We start from the raw sequence: 14,067 nt of genomic DNA, 5'->3' as shown, positions 1-14,067 counted from the left end.
GCGGCGGCGGCGGGTGGGCGGGCTGGCGGGGCCCGGCCGCGGGGGCGCCCGTCGGCTCCGGGCCCGCGAGGAGCCCCGGGGTGGGGAGAGGGCCGCGGCCGGGCCCCGAGGCCTCCCGGAGGCGGCTGCGTGCTGCGCGGGGGACGGCGCCGGGAGGGATGGAGGGGCCTCGGGAGAGCCGGGAGGGAGCGGTCCCCCCGGGGAACTCGCCCCTGGGAGATCGGGGAGCGCCGGCAAGGGCCCGCCCCGGACTGGGCCGCGGTTGACCGGGAGGAATGCGGGGACACGCTGGAAGGGGCCGGGGACCCGGGAGGCGGCCGGGGGACCCTGCCGTCCCGCATCTGGCAAGGCCGCGATGGAGGAGCGTGTGGCCTGTGTGGCTGATGCAGGAGGGCGGCTGCAGCCGGAGTCCTTGGGACGGATTCCATCTCCGCTGGGGTTTCGCGAATAGAGGGGCGGCCTCTCCCGCGGCTCCTCTTTTATTTTTGTGTCTCGTGCGTGTGGGTGATTCGGGAGTGACTGAGGACTGCCCCTTTTGCAAGGTCGATTGGTCGCTGCGGGGAATTGAGGGTGTGCAGATCGGCAGCAAGAAGCAAGTTATTTGTCTCCGCTCGGCGTTTTTGGGGGGGGCCGAGTCTGAAGTTGCTGCTGGTTACTCGCAGTGGCTTAATTATATCCTCGGCCCGAAGGTTGTGAAAGGCCTAGAGAGGTTTCATTCGGTTGGAAGCTGTCGTTGGGCTGTAATGAATGGTTTGATCTCGGGGTGGGGACAAGAAAACGGCTCCGTTTTTTGGGCGTGATCTATAAAGCAGAACTTTTTGCTATAGTAGAGCGGTTGCTCCTTTAGCCACTTCTGGAACTTTTTTGCGAAGTTAAAAAAAAAATAGAGTAGAAACTTGTTGGTTAATAAAGTTTTACAATCTTGTGATAAGTTGTATCTGGGATTAAATAGGTTGTAGGATAAACAGAAAGATTTCTAAGGTGAGAAACACGTTGTTCTGTTAAATTTAAGAAAGGGGCTTGTCCCACGGTTCTCAAAATAGTAAAAAAAATACTTTTAAGGAGAGTCACACTGCCCATTATAGAAGAGGTAGACCCTGAATGAAGGTTTGCCTGAACTCAGAACTGCGCATTTACCCAGACGGTGGTACAAACGACCTGGCATCTTACTCCAGGTGACCTGACACGTTTGCTCCAGGTGCGTTAGAATCTACCACCTGCGTGGGCCTTGTCTACCTCAAGTTTTCATTTTCAACTCCAGCATCCATATTTCAGTTTCAGGAGATACTCAAGTTTGACAGATTTAAGTGTCGAAAGTTGTGTTTTTTTGAACTAAGTACTTTTCAAATAAGTCCCACAGTGATACACCTTTTGCACTGGACCAAGTCTGGGCATACAAGCGTATAACGTGTTTACCAAAACCATGCTTACTGGTACGTGCACTGCGTGCTGGCGTTTTCTGTTCCGCTTGATGTTTTAAAGCGCCGGTTGTCACCTGCAGGCATGAGTTCCTGACCTGCTGCAGCTCGGTACTCAGTTTGGAGAATGACGTTCTGGAGGATAGGCGAGAACTTCACCGAGCTGCTCTCAGCTGCCTCTTGGTACTAGCTGAGTTTTTAAACTTTTCGCTTTCTGGGCTCAAAGATTTTTTTTTTTTTTTTTAAGATTTTGTTTTTTCCTTTTTCTCCCCAGAACCCCCTATTACATAGTTGTATATTCTTCGTTGTGGGTCCTTCTAGTTGTAGCATGTGGGACGCTGCCTCAGCGTGGTCTGATGAGCAGTGCCATGTCCACGCCCAGCATTTGAACCAATGAAACACTGGGCCGCCTGCAGCGGAGCGTGCGAACTTAACCACTTGGCCACGGGGCCAGCCCCTAGGCTCAAAGATTTTTGTCTCTGCCTGCTAAGTTTGGCGGCCGCCTCCTGCCTTTTCTGTCATAGAGGTGGTCTCTGAGATCTCTGGTTGTTGGAGGAGGTTCCCAACTTGGGTGCTTCACAGTTCCCAAGTCATTTCTCTTCACAGGGTGTCGTCTGGTGTCAGTGTCCTGGGGCATGGGTGGATGAGAGAGAGAATAGTTCAGTAACTTGAACGACATGGCTTGGTCTCATGAAGTGTATTTGCCTATGAAGTGGGGCCCTCCCTCTCTTGTAGGGCATCCCTGGTTATGAGAAACCCCTTTCATTAGGACCCTGTTGTGATATGGCTGAGGCCTGCTTCACTTTTTTAAACTCTCTGGTGTGTTCCTGCTTCTTTCATTCTGAATGTTTGAGAGCATGGAGGATGAAATCACACACAGTGTTTCTTTATCCTCCCCATCCCCTTTGTAGTATGTTAATGTTTAAGCATGCTAAAAACTGGTTTTGGGGGCTGGCTTTCCTTTACCTGCTAAGGAACAGAGCAGTAATCTACCAGTTGTGACATACCACCGCACCTGTAAATGGGAGTGGATGCTTCTCTCTTCGTGGGTGAGCGTGTGGATGCTCCTGGAGAAGCCGTCTCCTAAAGCCTTTCGGGCGCGGGAGCGTGTGTCAGCACACTTGGGACCCTTCCGTCCTGGTGGCTGCCTCCCGCGAGGAGTGACCAGGCCTGTGTTCAGTTGATCGTTTGGACTCTTTGGAAATATACAGCAGATGAATTCATTTTCCCGTGAAAGGAACTCATGAGTATGTCCTTGAGCGGCTTCGTTAGCTCAAAGTGGAGACTTCTGGAAGAGTGGCTGGTGTTGTTACTAATCCATGCAGGAGCCGGTGGAGGGCAAAGTGTGGGCTTCTAATTTCTTTTCTTTTCTCCTTGGCTGTTCCCAAAAATGTGCAAAATGTAAATGAATTAGTCTCTGATTTCTTTCTTCTGATCTATAAAGTAAGCTGTTTACTGATAACTAGTGGAAGGAACATTACCTGAAAAGCCGGGACTGAATGAGCACATTCTGGAAACTGCATTGGCTGCTTTTCTGCTCAGGTGAACGAGCTGAAGGAGAAGGGCAACAAGGCCCTGAGCGCCGGCCACATCGACGATGCGCTGCGCTGCTACTCCGAGGCCATTAAGTTAGACCCGCAGAACCACGTGCTGTACAGCAACCGCTCGGCCGCCTACGCCAAGAAAGGGGACTACCAGAAGGCCTACGAGGACGGCTGCAAGACCGTGGACCTGAAGCCTGACTGGGGCAAGGTGAGCTGGGGCCGACTGGGGCTCTTCGGCCTTCCGGGAGCGCCCTTTGGTGTCCGCTTCTTCAATACCGGGCTCTCCTGCCTGGCTGGCTGCCTCTGCTGATGGCAGTTTATTACCCACCATCCCCCCCGTTTGAGTACGGTCCTCTGAGTAATGGCATATGTCGCCGAATCTGAGACGCCGACAGATGCGAGAGACATCTTATTTTTTGTACTAGTAAGAGGAAAGTGACGCTTGCTCATAAGGCGGGGGTGCGTCTTGGCTGGCTGGCTGGCTTCTGTGGTTATCATTCCGGGCCGTGCCTCCTGCCCCTCTTCCTGTTTTGTGTTTGGCCTTCGCATGAATACCTGTTTTGTTCCCGAAACATAAAATAAGTTCTTTGGAGTTCATCTTGTGGATTACGTCTAGGTGTTCTTTATTTTGTTCCGTGTCTGTCCTTGTTGATTTAAGGGCTATTCTCGAAAAGCAGCAGCTCTTGAATTCCTAAACCGATTTGAAGAAGCCAAGCGAACCTATGAAGAGGGTTTAAAACACGAAGCAAATAATCCTCAGCTGAAAGAGGGCTTGCAGAACATGGAGGCGCGGTTGGCAGGTGGGCCCCGTGCGCACGGGCTTGTCTTTTTTTAAATGAGATTAAATTTGAGGCCCGCCCCCCAATGTGTCCGTCAGGTAGGCTGTGGGGGCACAGTAACGCGAATGAACCCACTTTCTAGTGACGCGCTTCTCTTTGTTCGCAACAGAGAGGAAGTTCATGAACCCTTTCAACATGCCCAATCTGTACCAGAAGCTGGAGAGCGACCCCAGGACCCGGACGCTGCTGGCGGATCCCAGCTACCGGGAGCTGATCGAGCAGCTACGGAGCAAGCCGTCCGACCTGGGCACGTAAGTCGAGGCGGCACGCTCTGCGTCTGGAAGTGGGCGAGCGCGGCCCCCCTCGTTCAGACTGCAGGCTTTCTGCCCTTGCTTTTTCTCAAAGGAACAGTAGGAGTTTGTTGTTTGGTTTGCTGTTCGTTTGTATTTCTAGAGTCAGGGGAGGCATCCGTCAGAGTGACCTGGAACGTTCATTCTAACCCTCACGTGCCTCTTCACTGCTCTGCTACAATTCTTTTTTTCCCAAAGAGTGGCACCTGAGCTAATATCTCTTGCCAGTCTTCTTTTCTTCTTCTTCTTCTTCCCAAAGCCGCCTGGTACATAGTTGTATGTTCTAGCTGTGAGCGCCTCTGGTTGTGGCATGTGGGACTGGGACGCCACCTCAGCATGGCCTGATGAGCGGGGCCATGTCCGTGCTTGGGATCCGAACCTGTGCAAGCCTGGGCCACCGGAAGTGGAGCATGTGGACTTAACTCCTTGGCCAAGGGGCCGGCCTTCTCTCCTACGGTTGTGGTCTCGCGCCAGCCCTGTCCTTTCCGTGCACGCAGGCCCCGCTGTCTCTGTGGGTAGACTGGAGTGGAAACTGGAGGTTGTGAGGAAGGTCAGGTGTAAAGCTGTCTCTAAACCTTGTCCTGGTGTCTGTGGCCCCTGAACCCCCTGGCTCCTGAGGCGCGACGATGAAGCGGCCCTGTAACTCTTCCACGTTTTCTGAGATTTCTGTCTTCTGAGCTGCAAAGTAGCCTGTTGTCTCCTGGCTTCAAGAAATAAACCCGGCCCCTGTTCCGTCGTTTTAGATGGGTGTTGGAAGGGTGGAGTGCTCCCCGCCTGTGACTCACGGTGCAGAATCGGGCAGTCTGCTGCTGGGGAGGAGCTTTGTCCCCAGCGTTCCGGGTGCACGCTGGGCTCGAGCGCTGAGTGGGGTTTAAGGTCAGTTATGGGGAAGAGTAATTGCTGGTGTTCTCTTCTTACCAATCCTAGGAAACTGCAGGACCCCCGGATCATGACCACCCTGAGCGTCCTCCTCGGGGTCGATCTGGGCAGCATGGATGAGGAGGAGGAAGTTGCGACCCCTCCGCCACCGCCGCCTCCTAAAAAGGAGACCAAGCCAGAGCCGATGGAGGAAGATCTTCCAGAGAATAAGAAACAGGTCGCGTGTTTGTTCTCTCCTCACTGCCGTACGTTCATAAACCACCTGGTCGCTTTGCCTCTGGCAGGTGGGAACCGCCCTAGACGGGGGCTGGCTGTCACCGTCTTTTGAGTGCTTAGTATGTGCTAAGTTTATTATTCATTAGAGTGGTCACCACGCTGAAAGGTCCACTTCACAAGCGATTCCGTAGGAGTCACATACCTCAGAAACTCCGCAGTTCTGTAGCCCCACGGCCGCTGTGGTGGAGCCGGCTGGAGGCATTGGACAGGCCAGGGCAGGAGGCCTGGAGAGAGCCTGTCCTCCAGGAGCCGGGCGCGTGCTGTCTGCGGCAGTCCGCAGGCTTCTCTTGCTGGTTGGACGTGGCATGTAATGGGAAGGTGTCCACGTAGCAACACTGTCTTCCAGAGCTGGAGGCGTGGATTCCCTTGTGAGTAAGACCGTCACGTTGTCGCCCGATTTAGCACCTTTGAAGGGGTGAGCGTTGGTTGGTGAGCGTGTCTCAGCGCTGGAAAAGGGCCTGACACTGTGGGTGGCGGTGAGGACGCTGAGGACTCCTGCCGCCACGCAGCCCCTTCTCCCAGTGCCGTCCCCAGCCCCTCTGCTGTGGTTCCCTACAACTGAGACCCCGAGGTCGCCACCTGACAGAGACCAGACTTGCCGCAGCCTCTCCCAGAAAACCCTGGGACAGAACTATGCTGTCCTCTTTGGAGTGGCTTCACGTTGCAGGGCCATCCTTTCCCCTCAGCTTTCTGACAGCGGTCCAGGCGAGGAGGCGGGGAAGGGGGAGTTTCAGAGGAAGCGGAGACGAAGCTCTTAGCTTTCCCTTCTCACGGCTGGTCCTTCACTGTTGCGCCTCCGTAGCTGGTCAGCGAGGAGGCCTGTGGGTGGAGAGCTCGCGTCGGTGCACGCAGCAGCTGCACACGCGCTTGAGTGCTGGTGGCGGCTCACAGGCCCTCACGCTCTGCCGCCGGGGTCGATGGGCTCCGCGCTCATTCTCCCACACCTTTTCTAGGCCCTGAAAGAGAAGGAGCTGGGGAACGAGGCCTACAAGAAGAAGGACTTTGACACAGCCTTGAAGCACTACGACAGAGCCAAGGGCCTGGACCCCACCAACATGACCTACCTGACCAACCAAGCAGGTGAGGCGCGGCCCGAGGGGCAGGGGCGGTATCGGGCGGGCCTGGGGCAGCGGCAGGGCTGACTCTTCTTCCTCGCCCGTCCTGCCTGGCAGCCGTGTACTTCGAAAAGGGCGACTACAGTAAATGCCGGGAGCTTTGTGAGAAGGCCATTGAAGTGGGGCGAGAAAACCGAGAAGACTACAGACAGATTGCCAAGTACGCTCGGGCTTCTGGAATACCTGGAGTGGAGTGGAGGCTTCCGTCTGACCTAAGTTCCCCTGCGTGGGGACGGGGGTGCTGGTTCAGACCTGCCCTGTTGACGGCGGGCTGGGAAGGGGGCCGCAGGAGCAGAGACCGCGGGTGCTGGACGGCCACGGTGCCCGGGCGACGGCATGGGGTGGCTTCTGGTGGCAGGTGGTGTTTCTCTGCAGGGCTGAGCTGGGTCTGCTCTGCCCCTAGCAAGTTCTTTGTCCTGTCTTTGTCAGAGCTTACGCTCGAATCGGCAACTCGTACTTCAAAGAGGAGCAGTACAAGGATGCCATCCATTTCTACAACAAGTCCCTGGCAGAGCACCGCACCCCGGACGTGCTCAAGAAGTGCCAGCAGGTGGGCAGGGAGAGGGCGGGCCGTGGGTTCTCGCTTCTGACTTCTTTTATTGTCGTTAACATTTAGTAATGAACCTTAGATGTTTTTAAGTAGCGTCTTGGGTCATTTTATGTGGTGTTGCCTTTGTTCCTTGATGATGACAGCATGTAGGGAATAACTCAGTTTTTTTGCCATCCTTTTTTATGGGCCAAGGTTTCAGCCTCACGTAGGTTAATGTTGAGGGTCAGTGTGCTAACAGTGTCATGGTTCTCATGGTAACATGATGTTTTTCTTGTCCTATGCAACCAGAGAGTTGTGTATTATGCCGTTTCTCACATAACGTACGGGGGCGATTTTTGTCACAAAAAGCTTGATCAGAAAGTTGATTGTGCTGCCTGTACGTGCGTCATGTTCAATAGGGTGCATCTTTGTACCCGACGTTCGGGTATCCCCTGCTTTTCGAAGGTTCGTGTTCCGCCGCTTCTCTTTTATGGAAGACCTATGTTAGCACAGTACCGCCCCGCAGAGTTCTGGACAGACGTTCTGAGAAATGCGGTGTTAGGCGATTTCGTCATCATGTGAATGTCACAAGTGCACTTACACACCCCCACGTGGTGTCGTCTGCCGCACACCCAGGCGGAGTGGCGTTAGTCTTATGGGACCGCTGTGGTAGACGCAGTGTGTCCTTGGCCGGGCCGTCGGTATGCAACATACGACTGTACGTACTTTGGGTTGTCAGAATAAATCCAAAAAGCATTTTCCCTTCAACAAGAAAATAGCGTTTTCGCTTTACGCCATTTCGGCTTGTGAAAGTTTTCATAGGAACGCTCTGCTTTTGGACAGCAGAGGAACCTATGTGTCATTGTCGTTTATTCTATTCCGTGGTGTACCTTGATAACGAGGAATATAAAATTCTTAAAATGAAAATTACGTCTTGCCAACAGTACTCTCTGAAAATTAAAATGCTGATCAGGTTTTTTGTCCGACGTTTATGTTTATGAGAGTTTAAATGACTATTCAAGAATGATTTTTTTCTTAGGCAGAGAAAATCCTGAAGGAGCAGGAGCGGCTCGCCTACATAAACCCTGACCTGGCTCTGGAGGAGAAGAACAAAGGCAACGAATGTTTCCAGAAAGGTAGCTTTCAGATGGTGGGACTTTCCGCCGAGAGTGGCGCGGACGTGCCCTGCGGGCCTGGGGTGACTGCAGGGAGATAGGCCCTGGGGGGACAGGCGGCTGTGTGCTGTTTCTAAGAAGTGTGTCTTTTCTTTATGCAGGGGACTATCCCCAGGCCATGAAGCATTACACAGAAGCCATCAGACGGAACCCCAGAGACGCCAAGTTGTACAGCAATCGGGCAGCCTGCTACACCAAGCTCCTGGAGTTCCCGCTGGCGCTCAAGGTGCGCTCGGGCCCGGGGCAGGGTCGCGCGACCTGTGCGGACGCAGTGCGCTGTGTCTCTGCCCGTTTTTCCAATGTCAGCTTGATGTCCTTACTTGACTGCAGACTCAGGGTGGTTGTGCGTGAGTGAGGCGTGCAGGACTCGGGAGCTGTCTGCCCGCGGCCGTGAGTGGCTGGGGGCATTTGGGAAAGTGCATCCTCTCCCCGTTCCGATGGCTGGCTGCTTTCCCTCCCTCTTGCCCTTCCTCACGTGTGTGTTCGTTTGTTTTGCCTTTTTAACATTGTACGTGTCCAGTTCAATGGCGTTAGGTACCTTCATGGTGTTGTGCAGCCATCACTGCCATCCGTCTCCAGAACTTTCTTACGTTCCAACGGAAACTCGGAATCCTTTAGACACTCCCCATTTCTGCTCCCCAGCCCCTGGCGATCCCCGTTTACTTTCTGTCTTAGTTTGGCCGCTCTGGGGACCTCGTATAGGTGGAACCGTACAGTATTGGTTCTTTGTGTCTGGCTTATTGCACTTGGTAGAACATCTTCCCGCTTCATGTTGTGGCGTGTGTCAGCGTTTCCTTCTCTTGTAAGGCTGAGTGCTGCTCCGTTGTGTGTATTTTCCACCTTTTGTTTGTCTGTTCGGCCCTCGGTAGACGTTGGGTCGTTTGCGTCTTCTGGCTGTTGCGGATCCTGCTGCTCTGAACGTGGCTGTACGGTATCTGTTCGAGTCTCTAGCTTGCGTTCTTTTGGGTGTTCCGTCCAGCAGTGGATGCTGGGTCGTAGTGTGGTTCTGTGTGTAATCTCTCTGCGGGAACCGCCAGACTGCTTTGCGCAGTAGCGTGGCTGTCCTCCCGCACCTGGATGTTGAGCTCAGCTGGGCAGGGCTGCTCTTCTTAGTTTCGTCCATGTGGTCAGGTAGGCTGGCCGACCCTCTGCACGAGTTGCTCCCCATTGCTCTCTTGACCACGAGCCGCTCTGCCTCTATGGGCGATTTTTTGACAGTTCTCTAGGAGACAAACCTCGGCCATCTTGTGGCAAGGTGACAGAATGTGATGTTTCTAGAGACACCAGCACCTGAGTCCATCATGGTTTCTTGGGTTGTTGCCACTGTGTTCTGGGTCTGTCTGGTCTAGAGACGTCACTGCTGCTGGTAGGACGGTAAGTGTAGTGTCAGAAGCAGTTTCATCTGCAGAGCGACGGGGAGCATGGTCCGTGGCCTGTGAGGCGGAGCCGCGCTGTCCGCTCGTGCGCGTCGGGCGGAGGGCAGTGGAGCCGCCGCTGCTCCAGGGCTGCGGGGCAGAGTTGAGTTCTGGCCAGGTGTGCACACAACTCTGCATAGCATCATTTTCCCCAGAATTTTGTCTTTTGAATATATTTCAAACGAAAATACACAAGACCTGTGTGTTCTCCATCTCTATTCAACAGTGAGTTTTGACACACTTTTGCTGAACCATTTGTGGAAGGAAATCGTGTACATTTTGCCACTTGACCTCAATATTCTCTTGCTTGCGTCTCCTGCAATGGTTCTTTCCAGCCAGCTAATGATGGCCCAGCGCAGGCCGTATGCCGCCTGCTGTGTGTCTATAGTGATTGCCTACTTGTCCAAAAATACATTTTTGGGTTCTTTTTCAAAGATTGGCACCTGAGCTAACATCTGTTGCCAGTCTTTTTTTTTTTTTCTTCTCCTCCCCAAAGCCCCCCAGTACATAGCTGTATATTCCAGTTGTAGGTTCTCTGGTTGTGGCATGTGGGACGCCAACTCAGCATGGCTTGATGAGTGGTGTCATGTCTGCACCCAGGATCCGAACCAGCAAAACCCTGGGCCGCCACAGCGGAGCGCGTGAACTTAACTGCTTGGCCAGGGGCTGGCCCCCAAAAATATGTGTTAAGGCTGTCAGTATCAAGGCCCATACATTTCATCTGGTTGTTGTGTCCTCTTCGGTTTCCCAAAGTAAAAGTTTTCCCTTTTGGGGTTTTTCATAACCTCACCTTGTGAAGAGTTCGGGCCTCTTGTCGGCGGCGGGGTTACGCTGTGATCTGGATTTGTCATTGCTCGTGGTTTTACTTCCCTTGCTCGTTGGCCCTCCTTTTGCTGGGCCTGCTGTTGAATGACTCGGGCGGGGGTTGACAGAAGCTCTGGAGGCACAAGTAGACCTCTCTGTAGTGGCTCTGGGTGAAGAGTTAAGATTCGAAGTTCTGGGGCCAGCCCCGCGGCCCAGTGATTAAGTTCACGCACTCCGCTTCGGCGGCCCAGGGTTTTGCCAGTTTGAATCCTGGGCGTGGACATGGCACCGCTGTCAGGCCATGTGAGGAGGCGTCCCACATGCCACAACTAGAAGGACCTGCAACTAAAAATACGCAACTATGTACTGGGGAGTTTGGGGAGAAAAAGAAAAAAATTTAAAAAAAAAAAAAGATTTGGAGTTCCGAATGATCAGTAGTTCGTCGAGAGGGAGGAGCCTGATTCTTTTCTGCCTCTCCTTCCTAGGACTGTGAGGAGTGTATCCAGCTAGAGCCGACCTTCAGTAAGTGCTTTTCCGCCGCCTCTCCCCTCTGCTTGACTCTGGCCAAAAGATTGGAGAGGATGGCGTGTCCTTTGCTTGTGTGTCTTTGGGGCCCGTAGCGTTTAGGAGCTAGCATCGGGGGCATGAGGGATGTTGGCGTTCAGGCGAAGAGGTGGAAGGAGCGGCCTTTGGAGCTGCGTTTTGGGTGACATCTCCGCTCTCCGTCTCCCTCTGCAGTCAAGGGTTACACACGGAAAGCCGCTGCCCTGGAAGCAATGAAGGACTACACGAAAGCCATGGATGTCTACCAGAAGGCGCTAGAGCTGGACTCCAGCTGTAAGGTGGGCTGCTGCAGCCTGGCCTTCCCCTGCCTCCGTTTCCCCCTGAGTCCTCGTTCACTGAGTCTTCCCTCTCAGCTGTTTCTACGTCGGTCTCTTCCCTCCTCTATCCCCTTGCCGTGTGGGGCCTGCTGGAGCAGGGAGCCTGGTAGTGCTGACGCCTCCCCTTTGGCTTTGCTGGAATGTAGGAGGCTGCAGATGGGTACCAGCGCTGCATGATGGCCCAGTACAACCGGCACGACAGCCCCGAAGACGTGAAGCGACGGGCCATGGCCGACCCCGAGGTGCAGCAGATAATGAGTGACCCGGCCATGCGGCTCATCCTGGAACAGATGCAGAAGGACCCGCAGGCCCTGAGCGAGTGAGTTGAGCTGGGGAGACAGCCTTGAAGGAGAGAAGGGAACGAATACGGAACGCGGGCGGGCTGCGATCGGTCTGGGTGGGACCTTGTCATCGTTCTTACTGAGAACTTCCAGGTGGGCAGCCGGTGGGTGAAGGGGCTCCATCCGTGTGTCAGGGTGGCGTCCGTGGTCACTTGGGAAGGCCAGTTTTGCTGGGAGAAAGGTGTCGGCTTGAAGCCGTGTCTGGGCCTGCTGCTCAGTGGACGGGTCCGGTCCCATCCGTGGCCGTCGGCGCGGGGACTCCTCAGCCGCCTCCCGTCGGCGCTGTGCAGGGGTTTGCGTGGGGGCCTGTTCTCAGAGCGTGTCAGGCTATGTTCGGGTCAAGTCTCATTTCGAGTGTCTTTGCCTCTTCTTCACAGACACTTAAAGAATCCTGTAATAGCGCAGAAGATCCAGAAGCTGATGGATGTGGGTCTGATCGCAATTCGGTGATGACTTGCTCGTCATCCCCCTTCCCTTCACCCTGGTGTGGAAAGAGGAGCTGGGACCGTGGCAGGCAGCACGGAGCAGAGGGGAGAGCAGGGGAAGGCGAGCGCCCGCCCTCGGTGTTGAGACGGGGCTCCTCACGTCCAAGCCAGAGACTCGTGCACAGCTCCTGGCGCAGCGCCGCCTCGGGCCCTCCCAGCACACGCATGGTCTCCTGCTGCCCTCGTTCCGGTTCCGGGTCCTTCCCCGCCCCAGGCGCTGTCTCGGCTGCTCTCCCATAGTTGGTTATTTTTTATTTGGGGCAGTGGGCATGTGTGTGTTGGGGGTGTTCTTCCAACCTCAGGTCCCAGCTGTCTTCACGGTGTTAACTCCACGTCCCCTTCTCCAATAAAACAAGCCAGTCGGGCGTGGTTCTACGTTGCTATGTCCTGGAGTCATTTTGTTTTGCCAAAAGACTTTAAAGTGGGCTGTCCTGCAGGGGTCGCCGCCTGCGCCTGCGTTGGGGAGGTGTGAGTGGCTTGACTAGACAGCAGCCAGAGGCCGACTTCTGTTTTCCCCTCCTTTCTATCATGGAGCTGGGTCTGCGTCCACCGCTCTGTCCAGGCGGCCACCAGGTGGTGCTGTCGCTCCACGGACAGTGGAGGAGCCTGGAGGCTCCGGGCGCAGAGCGGCCCCGACTGCAGAGGGTTGGAGAAACGTGCGCCCAGCGGTCACTTCTCCACATTCAGTCTCAGAACACAACCAGCTAGATCCGGAAAGCGCTGGCTCCCACCCTGAGCCAGAAACTGTTCCCCTCACAAGACAACGCTTCCTACCTCAGAGAGACGAGGTCTACTGTCAGCTGCTAAACGTTGCTTTCAGTTGGCTGTTTTTGTTTCTTTAATACTTTTCTTTTTTGAGGAAGGTTAGCCCAGAGCTAATATCTGCCAGTCCTCTTCTTTTTTGCTGAGGAAGACCGGCCCTGAGCTAACATCCATGCCCAACTTCCTCTACTTTATATGTGGGACGCCTGCCACAGCATGGCTTGACAAGCAGTGCCATGTCCTCACCTGGGATCCGAACTGGTGAACCCCGGGCTGCATAAGTGGAATGTGTGAATTTAACCACTGCACCACCGGGCCAGCCCTTCGTTTCAGTTTTTAAAGAACTCCCTGGGCCGGCCTCGTGGTGCAGCGGTAATTTCACATGTTCGCCTCGGTGGCCCAGGGTTTGCGTGTTCGGATCCCAGGTGCAGACCTGCACACTGATTATCAAGAAGCCATGCTGTGGTAGGTGTCCCACGTAGAAAGTAGAGGAAGATAGGCACAGGTGTTAGCTCAGGGCCAGTCTTCCTCAGCAAAAAGAGGAGGATTGGCAGATGTTAGCTCAGGGTTAATCTTTCTCAAAAAAAAAAATTTTTTTTTTAAATAAATAACCAAATTAAAAATAAAGAGCTCCTGCTGTCACCCGAGCTTAAAGGAGGAGGTTTGTATCACAGTCACGTGTGGCTTAAAGCCGGGCCTGCGTTCTGAGGTGGTCGTTAGGCGACTGCGTCGTGAGTACCGTACACCTCGGCTGCATGATGCTGATCTGGGGCCACCATAGTGTGCAGTCTGTCGTCAACCGAATCGTTGTGCGGTGTGTGACCACACTTGTCCATGGTGGCAGTCAACTGTCTAGATCCCTGTCTGGGCCTGGGCGGCTTCTGGGGCAGGAATAAAACTTCCTCATTTGCTCCCGGAGTGCCGCTTTCTGGGCTAGGAAGCCGCTGAGGCCAGCAGCTGGCTGCACTTCCTGCCGCCTTGACTTTGCATAAGCCCGCGTTCCCCTGGGAGGTCCCGAGGCCCCTTACCCCATCTAGGGGACAGTTCAGAAAGCCTGGCCTCCGCAGGGACTCTGGCACCTTTGGTGTGACCGCCTCCAGGCTCTGTCCCTCCAGCCCCAAACTGGGAAGGCTGGATTCCTGCCAGCAGCCAGTCATGTATCTACCAGAGCTTACATCCTGGGGCAGGTGACAGGCACCAGGGAGCTGCCCAGGTCACATTTGAGCAGGGCCTGGGCAGGAGTGAGCCTCGGGTACAGGGGGCACGCTGCAGGGCAGGGAGGTCAATGATCAGGGGCCAGTTTCGTTCAGGCGA

At 54.7% G+C, this 14,067-nt stretch overlaps 1 protein-coding gene across 1 annotated transcript; it reads left to right on the top strand.

The window, feature by feature from the left end:
• The first annotated feature begins 2,556 nt into the window (after window positions 1-2,556).
• On the top strand, window positions 2,557-12,366 carry STIP1 (stress induced phosphoprotein 1). Its single transcript, XM_046644283.1, has 13 exons — window positions 2,557-3,170; window positions 3,621-3,762; window positions 3,911-4,052; window positions 5,019-5,187; window positions 6,200-6,326; window positions 6,419-6,521; window positions 6,791-6,911; window positions 7,930-8,026; window positions 8,167-8,291; window positions 10,770-10,806; window positions 11,023-11,126; window positions 11,312-11,484; window positions 11,884-12,366. Exons 2-13 carry the CDS (start codon window positions 3,744-3,746, stop codon window positions 11,954-11,956), a joined length of 1,290 nt encoding a protein of 429 aa, XP_046500239.1. The 5' UTR covers window positions 2,557-3,170; window positions 3,621-3,743; the 3' UTR covers window positions 11,957-12,366.
• Window positions 12,367-14,067: the final 1,701 nt, after the last annotated feature.

The sequence above is a fragment of the Equus quagga genome, chromosome 17, assembly GCF_021613505.1.
Source record: "Equus quagga isolate Etosha38 chromosome 17, UCLA_HA_Equagga_1.0, whole genome shotgun sequence".
In the NCBI taxonomy this organism is placed as follows: domain Eukaryota; kingdom Metazoa; phylum Chordata; class Mammalia; order Perissodactyla; family Equidae; genus Equus; species Equus quagga.
This window is presented reverse-complemented; position numbering and strand designations above follow the sequence as displayed.

Excerpts from the sequence above, each read along its gene's own strand:
- STIP1 (XM_046644283.1), top strand. Across the intron at positions 4,053-5,018 it reads AAGCCGTCCGACCTGGGCAC|GAAACTGCAGGACCCCCGGA; the intron begins GTAAGTCGAGGC and ends TACCAATCCTAG. Across the intron at positions 10,807-11,022 it reads CCAGCTAGAGCCGACCTTCA|TCAAGGGTTACACACGGAAA; the intron begins GTAAGTGCTTTT and ends CTCCCTCTGCAG.